The sequence below is a fragment of the Cajanus cajan genome, chromosome 11 (assembly GCF_000230855.2).
Source record: "Cajanus cajan strain Asha chromosome 11, NIPB_CcT2T_4, whole genome shotgun sequence".
Taxonomy (NCBI): Eukaryota; Viridiplantae; Streptophyta; class Magnoliopsida; order Fabales; family Fabaceae; genus Cajanus; species Cajanus cajan.
In genome coordinates this window covers 10,408,498-10,417,366 of record NC_138527.1, presented here as the reverse complement: position 1 = coordinate 10,417,366, position 8,869 = coordinate 10,408,498, and the positions used below count along the sequence as shown (strand labels likewise).

Genomic DNA, 8,869 nt, shown 5'->3' with positions numbered 1-8,869 from the left:
TATATATTCTAATTTTATTTGTAATAATATGATTATATATTTAAATAATTTAATTTTAATAATTTTTTAAGTATATCTTTGTCTTTTCACTTAAAATATTTGAATTTCCATATTTTAATTTGAATTATTTTTAAGTATATTTTTGTCTTTTTGTCTTAAATTTTTGAATTTCTATATTGTAATTTAAATAATTTTTTATTTTTATTATTTATTAATTCTTTTCTTTTATTCATTTTCTCTGTCTTTATACTCGTTACTTTGTACTTTACTGATTTACTTAAATATAAAATTCAGAAATCAATAAAATGTAAATTTAAGAAATTACTACAACTTAAAGAGATTTTTAAATCAATCAGTTATTAGGAACAAAAATAATTATTTAGTGTAATTATTTTAACTTTAATCTTTTAAGTTTTAAATAAAGAAGATTTAATCTAGAAAAAATTTCATTAACCCCTACTTGAAGTTTTTCTCAATAACGTCATACATATATCTCTTCTCAAATTTTAAAGTGAGTATTAATTTTCTTATTTATTTATTTAAGAGGCACATACAACTACTTATATAAGATAATACTGTTTATATACTATTAAGAGAAAATAATTTATTAATACAAATATCAATAATTAAATGAGATTTGATCTCTTATTTCATTATTTCAACTTTTTTGAAATTTATTTTAAATATCATGCACACTGTGATTTAAAAAAAAAATATATTAAATTTAAGTAATAATTTTAAAAATGAATTGAAAAAAATCTTATTTTCAAAATTGAAGGTCAATGAAAGTTTTCATCAAAATGACATATTAGATGTAATTTAGAAATAAATGATAGATACATATATATCATTTGCAGAACATAATTTAACTTTTTTCCCCTTATTTAATTAATAACGTTATTTTCAAAGAGATGAGTGATTTTTAAAAATTAAAGAAAAGATGTGTTATTCTTAAATTTGAACGTCATGTGTTGGTATTTTTCAAGATAAGTAACAAAAAACACATTTACGCTAATTAGTTTATAATTTATAATAACCTAAACATATAATTATATATAGGTAATATAAGTCATACCTCACACACTTTGATTTATATTTATCTTATTTATATTTTGAAAACACCCATATAATAATGAAAACATTATATAGTGCATTGTTGTGTGTATTGATGCGATTAGGATTGGTTGCATTTGAAAAATAATTGGCTGAAATTTTATTTAATAATTTTAGACGTGGGAAACTCCGTCAGAAATTTCAGACGGATTTTAATCCGTGGGAAACTTCGTCAAAAATTTTAGACGGATTTAAATCCGTGGGAAATTCCGTCGGAAATTTCAGACAGATATAAATTTGTGGGAAATTCCGTGGGAAATTTCCGACGGATTTAAAATCCGTCGGAAATTTCCCACGGATTTAAATCCGTCGGAAATTCCGTCGGAAATTCCTTCATGTAAAAATCCGTGGGAAATTCCGTCGGAAATTTCCCACGGATCTAAATCCGTGGGAAATTTCCGACGGATTTTGGTCCGTGGGAAATAATCCGTGGGAAATTTGACTTTTTCTTGTAGTGACATTGGCATGGACGTGTATACATTATATTTTGGGTTGGTCTATATTTAGCTTGAAAATGACTTGTTGGTCTGGATAAATACTGTGGATAAATATCTGTTTAATGATATTTTATTATGATGTACTATGATTGGTTTTATATGTGCTAACCCTTATATTTCCATGTTGTGGACTGTGATGATCTCACTATGTGGGGGAGCAGATCAGGTATGAGGCTTTGGGATAGCAAGGAGTCTTTTGGATAGCTGCTTTGAGAAGTGGCTAGGTTTAGAGCTTGACCAGCACCTAGGGTGTCTTATTTTGATGTTTTCATGACATTGTAATTATATTATCTTTTTGGATTACTGTATAACTTTACTGAGGATGATGACTCTGTTATAAAAGATTATATTATATATTTTGGAAACAATTTATATGTTATTGTATATCTACACTCTAGCGTAGCTGGCTTTTGCTCTATTTTCTTTATTTTATATTATTTTATTTTGGTTGGTTATTGATGTGACGGCCTAGGGTGGGTCGTTACAACCCCAAGTAGGTGCAAGCTTCCCATTCGACGTGTCCTTTCGGGCTTCGCCTAGCAATCGCCACACTAAGTCACCAGCTCGGAAAGAACGAGGTCGTACTCGGGTATTGTATCTTCGGGAAGCTCGGAGCTTGCATGCTTCTTCGTGGATTTGAGCTTTGTCTCTATGCTCGTCCACCAAGTCGAGGTCAGCTGCCAACTCTTGAGCATTCTGCTCGGTGTCGAAAACCTGTCGTCGGTGGGATGTCTCTCCGACTTCTACAGGGATCATTGCATCAACTCCGTAAGTTAGCCTGTAGGGTGTTTCCTGCGTGGTTGATTGGGGGGGCAGTGATACGCCCAGAGGATGCTGGGGAGTTCGTCGGGCCACTGTCCCTTGGCGTTTCCCAACCGTTTCTTGAGTTCCCGGAGCATGACTTTGTTGGCTACTTCGGCTTGGCCGTTGGTTTGGGGGTGTTCCACCGAGGTCGGGAGATGCTCCATACCGAGCTCTCAGAGGAAGTCTTCGAATCCCTGCGCGATGAACTGTCGGCCGTTATCGGTTACGAGAGTGTGAGGGATTCCAAACCTGCAAATGATGTTCTTCCATGTGAATTTTTGCACGTTCTCAGTGGTAATTTTGGCAAGCGGGCATGCTTTGATCCACTTGGTGAAATAATCGATTGCCACCAAGAGGAATTTCAGTTGACCTTTCGCAGGGGGGAATGGTCCGAGAATGTCCATTCCCCACTAGGAGAAAGGCCATGCCGACATCATGTGGTGGAGAGCTTCGGGTGGTTGCCGGTGTGTGTTGCTGAATTGCTGGCACTCTCTACATTTTTTAATGTAGTTCTGGCAGTCCGACTTTAGAGTGGGCCAGTAGTACCCAGTTCGGAGTACCCTGGTCGCCATTGAGCGTGCCCCGGAGTGAATGCCGCATATCCCCTGGTGAATTTCCCTGATGACATAAGCTGCCTGAGACGCAGTCATGCATTTGAGCAGTGGAGAGGAAACTCCACGTTTGAATAACTCATCTCCGATGATGATGAACTTAGCCGATCTCATCCTTATTTTCCGAGCTTCGTCTTTGTCCTCGGGCAGGGTTCCTTCTTTCAAGTAGCTCCAGATGTCTGCCATCCATCCCAGGTCTTCATTGTCACTGACGTTGACGACTTTGTTGTCTAAGCTGGGTGAGTGCAAGGTTTCCTGAATGATGGTTCAGTGCTGCCCAGGCTTTTTGATGCTGGCGAGCTTTGATAGGAGGTCAGCTCGGGCGTTTTGTTCTTGCGGCACATGCTTTATGGTGAATTCGTCGAAGGACGAGATCTGGTGGGATGCAGTGTGAAAGTACCGCTGCAGCAGAGTGTCTTTTGCTTGGTACGTTTCGCTGAGCTGCTCCACCATGAGTTTTGAGTCGCTGTTGCAACTTACCTTTCGGGCTACGAGGTCGCGGGCTAGCCTTAATCCCGCAAGAAGTGCCTCGTATTCCGCCTGGTTGTTGGTCACTTTGAAGCCGAACTTAAGGGATTGTTCTAGAGTGACTTGGTTTGGTCCCTCCAATATGATGCCTGCGCCATCACCCTTAGAGTTGGAGGATCCGTCCACATGTAAGGTCCACACCTGAGGTTCCTCGGCAGTGGTAGGTGTGAGCTCGGCTACGAAGTCGGCCAGGCACTGGGCCTTCAATGGTCTGCGACTTTCGTACTGGATGCCGAACTCAGACAACTCTACTGACCACGTAATCATCCGTCCGGCGAGCTCGGGCTTTCGCAGAATTTGCTTGATGGGGTAGTCGGTTTTGACTACCACCTGGTGACTCTAGAAGTAGGGTCGGAGACGTCGAGTTGCGGTGACAAGTGCTAGTGTCAGTTTCTCGATCACCTGGTATCGCTTCTCTTCATCTTGGAGGACTCGGCTGATGAAATAGATTGGTGTCTGCACTTTCTGGTGCTCTTGTACTACTACTGCGCTGATAACGCCTTCTGCTACGGCTAAGTAAAGGAGGAGGTCGATTTTGTGATCTGGCCTCTGTAGGATCGGCGGGGTTGTGAGGAAGGTTTTGAAGCTCCGGAAAGCTTCTTCGCACCGATCCGTCCATTGGAAGTCTTTTGGTTTTCGCAGCAGGGTAAAAATGGGCCCTGCCTTTTCCGCAAGTTTGGGGATGAAACGGGATAATGAGACCAGCCGTCCAGCTAGGCGTTGGACCTCTTTCACCATTTGTGGGCTTTGCATCTGTATGATTGCTTTACACTCACTACAAGAAAATTACATATTAGCGAGGGACTATTCCCTCGCTATTTCGTCTCTGATCTCTCGCTAATCAGATTTGTGACGGAATAGTGATGAAATTGTGAGAGACCATTCCCTCGCTAAATACAGGTAGCTAATTAGCGAGGGATTTAATCCTTCGCTGATCTGTAGCAAAATCCGTCGCCAATCCCTCGCTAAGGTCCTCGCTAATTATATTAAGGATGCTTACTATTTGCTCGCTAATTTGCGGTCAAGCTTCCCCGCTATTCCCTCGTTAAGGGGTCACAAAATATCCCTCTCTAATTTGTAGCTAATTCCTCGCTAATGTTCCCTCACAAACCCCTCTCTATTCCCTTGCTACATTTCTTAGCTAAGGCCTTGCAATTCCCTCGCTGAATATCCCTCGCAGACCCTTCTCTATTCCCTAGCAATATTTTCCTAGCAATTATCTCGCTATTCCCTCGCAATATTTCCCTAGCAATTGTCTCGCTATTCCCTCGCAATATTTCCCTAGCAATTGTCTCGCTATTCCCTTGCAATATTTCCCTAGCAATTATCTCGCTATTCCCTCGCAATACTTCCCTAGCAATTATCTCGCTATTCCCTCGCAATATTTCCCTAGCAATTGTCTGGCTATTGCTTCTTTTTTTTTTTTTTAAATTTATCGCTTCGTTTATCATTTCCTCTGGGAAAAAAAGGAACGTGTCATTTCATCTCTAGCTTAGAATGATTTGAAATCCTTACGGATCGTAATATTCATTTTCTTTGTCGCTTCAAAAACCCCAAACACCGAATCGATTTGGATACATGCTTGGTACCCGAGTATATGTATCTGTCCCGCTTTAGATTCAGGAAGAATTACAAGGGCAAATGGACAGAGATAAATGTATAGACTAGAATGACAACGACGGAGAAAAGTAGAGTGGGGACCAACCACGAAATTTCATCCAATAAAAACGCGAACTGGATTCAAAAATTCAAATTCAACGTAACTTTTTCCACTTTTGTTTGAAATAAATTAAACACGAATGGAGCCAAGAGCTGTTATATCTTTTTCCGTTTTGAAAATTAAAACAGAGGTATAGAAGTTTTGATTTTGAACTTGCAAGAAGAAATTTCTAAGATTAGTACACGAAAAAAAAATTCCGTACATAAAAATCATGATTTCTGATAATCATAAATTTTGAAAATCATTTCATGACAACAAAAATTACTTTCAGATAACCACATTTTCTAGTAGTATTTTTTTAAAATAGCAAACCAAAAGGAGAAACCCACATTTTCTATGTGAAATTTTCAGAAATGTTAACAACAATGCCACTCTCAGCGAATTGTTCACTCAAGCTGAGCAAACAAAACAGTTCAAATTCAAATTCAAATTCAAATTCAAATTCAAATTCAAAATCAATGAATCCACACTTATGAAAAGGATAAAACAGTCAAAATCGGCGTTGGCGGCATTGGCGGCGTGGACGGCGAGGAAGAGCGGCGAGACGTCGGAGACGAATTCCTGGAAGTGGAGGCGGACCTGGCTGGGGGATTCCGGGAGGAGGAGGAGGTCGGCGGCGGCGGTCTTGAGCGTAACGGCGCCGGCGAAGTTGACGTCGACGGAGGGATCGGCAATGCAGTGGAAGGCGAGGGGGAGATCGCCGGAGTGAGAGGCTTCTAGAAGGCGCTGCGACACTTCGGCCACGTAGTCCACCGGAAACACCTGCCTAGCGAAAAACACCGTCATTGTGCGAGTTAAGACTAAATAAGTATATATTATATTCTCTCTCAACTTAAATTCTTTATATTTGTAAGAGTTAAGACTTAATATTTGATCTGACTAATTAAATTGATATTATAAATAGTATTTTTTTTCTTATAGAAGTAATACTAATTTAAAAAAAATTGTGTAATAATCTTTAAAAAAAACTATTGATTTAATGTCTAAATTAATATACTTTATTGATGTTTAAGGGTTAACTTTTTTATTTTTATAAAGTTTAAGGGGATTAACTTTAAAGATATCAAAATTTAAGAAATTATTTAGTATGATTTTTAATTTTTATTGTTCTTTGTTTGTTATTTTGATAAATCATTAATTATTTTTTTTACGTTCGTTCCTGAAGTATTCAGGGTCGATAACAGTGACTAATCTCCTCACTATGTTGAAGGTACCTCAAAAGGTAGGATAGCTGGCCCTAAGATTTAACGCGGCTAATCTCTTAAACGAGTTATTTAATAAATGTAATTACGTTATATATTGAATTTCTTATTCAATAAATTGATTCTAAAAATTTGTATGCTTTATCTTTTAATCAATAATTTTATTTAATAGATTATATTAGATAATATTTAATAATTTTTAAAATTAATATTAGATATATTTAATAAATCTAAAAATATTTTTAAATATTCAATAATTAAAAAATATTAGATAATATTAGTCAATTTGCAAGACTTTTGTTCTCTAAATTTGCGAGACATTTTTTAGGGTATTGCAAGCAACGTAATCTCTTATTTGCGAGGGATTAGCGAAAATACTTTTCCCTCACTAATTTGCGAAGGATTTGCGACAGATTTGCGAGGGATATACTTATAACTCATTAGCGAGGGATTTGCGACAAGAAAAAACCCTCGCTAGATGAAAAATTCATTTTTTTATTTTGGGTCATAATTTGGAGAGGGATTTGCTAGGCATTTGCGAGGGCTTCAATTTCTCGCTAAATAAGCACTAACTTTAGCGAAGGATTTGCGAGGAGATAAAGGTTGGTCGTAAAATGTTCCTATTTAGCGAGGGATATAAATCCAAGCTATTTCCTTGCTAAATTCCCTCGCTAATCCGCAAAATTCTTGTAGTGTTTGCGAGGGATTAGCGAAAAAAAATTTCCCTCCCTAATTTGCGAAGGATTTGCGAGGAATTTGCGAGGGCTATACTTATAACTCATAAGCGAGGAATTTGCGACAAGAAAACTCCCTTGCAAGATGAAAAATTTATTTTTTTATTTTGGCTCATAATTTGGAGAGGGATTTGCAAGGCATTTGCGAGGGACTAAGTTTCTCGCTAAAGAAGCACTAACTTTAGCGAAGGATTTGCAAGGAGACAAAGGTTGGTTGCAAAATAGCGAGGGAATTTAGCTAGGGATATAAATCCAAGCTATTTGCTCGCTAATTAGCGAGGAATTAGAGAGGAATTATATCCCTCGCTAAATTCCCTCGCGAATCCGCAAAATTCTTGTAGTGACTTCTCGGGATTGGCCTCAATTCCTCTGCTAGTGATCATGAAGCCGAGGAACTTGCCTCCCTGGACGCCGAAGACACATTTCTCCGGGTGAGGCGCATGTTGTGCTTCCTGACCTGGGCGAATACTTTGGCGAGGTCGGCAGCATGGTCTTCTGCCGAGGTGGTCTTGACCACCATGTCGTCGACGTAGACTTCCATGTTCCTCTCGATCTGTTGTTGGAAAACCTTATCCATCAGCCGCTGGTAGGTTGCGCCTGCGTTTTTGAGGCCGAAGGGCATCACCCGGTAGCAGTAGTTGGTGTGGTCTGTGATGAAGGATGTATGCACTTCGTCAGGCGGGTGCATCATTATCTGGTTGTACCCGGAGTAGGCATCGAGGAAGCTGAGGAGGGCGTGTCCGGAGGCTTCGTCGACCAACCTGTCAATGCTCGGCAAGGGGTATGAGTCCTTGGGACATGCTTTGTTCAGATTGGTGTAGTCGACGCACATCCGCCACTTTCCTGAGTTCTTTTTTACTAGGACCACGTTCGCCAGCCATGTGGTGTACCTGACCTCACGGATGAAGCTGGCATTCAGCAGTTTCTGCGTTTCGGCGACGATGGCCTCCCGCCTTTCGCCGCCCACCTTCCTCTTCCGCTGGGCGACTGGTTTTGCCTCCTTGTGTATTGCTAACTTGTGGCAGATAAAATCAGCGTCTATGCCCGGCATATCGGCGCTGGACCAGGCGAAGAGGTCGGCGTTTTTGAGGATTTCCGCTTCGAGTTGCTGTCGCAACTCTAGGGTCAACTGTCTGCTGATCTTCGTGGATTTCCTGGGGAGTTTCCCGATCTGAAGGTCATCGAGCTCGTCAATGGGGCTAGGCCGTTCGTCGTGAGAGTCGGATCTTGGGTCGAGATCGGTGATTTCTTCGTGGTTGGCATGAGCCAAGGAGGTGGGGTCGCTCTTGCACTGTTCACCAAGTGAGGCGATTTCCAGGCTTTCGGCGTAGCATTGTCGTGCCGTCTTCTGATTTGCCTTGACGGAGATAACTTTCCCATCATGCCCTGGGAATTTCATGGTGAGGTGTGGGGTGGATACCACCGCTCCGAGTTGGTTCAAGGTTGGCCTCTCGATGATGATGTTATAGGAGGTGTCGGCTTCCACGAGGACGTATCGAACCATGATCCGTCTCGTATCCGGAGGTGCTCCGAAAGTTGTCAGTAGGTCCACGTACCCCAGCGTGTGAACGCTTCTTCCTGCAAAACCGACTAGGGGCTCTGTGTGAGGTTGTATGAGAGAGTGGGGGACGTCTAACCTGAGGAACGTTGGCCAATACAG

The 8,869-nt window shown here is 40.4% G+C and overlaps 1 protein-coding gene across 1 annotated transcript; it reads right to left on the bottom strand.

Moving 5' to 3' along the window:
• Positions 1 to 3,292: 3,292 nt before the first annotated feature.
• Positions 3,293 to 3,820, bottom strand: LOC145953363 (uncharacterized). The gene has a single exon (XM_083067303.1). It carries the CDS (start codon positions 3,818 to 3,820, stop codon positions 3,293 to 3,295), a length of 528 nt encoding a protein of 175 aa, XP_082923429.1.
• Positions 3,821 to 8,869: the final 5,049 nt, after the last annotated feature.

Bases quoted from the DNA above. Each gene is read 5' to 3' on its own strand.
- LOC145953363 (XM_083067303.1), bottom strand. From the start codon at position 3,820: ATGATTACGTGGTCAGTAGAGTTGTCTGAGTTCGGCATCCAGTACGAA.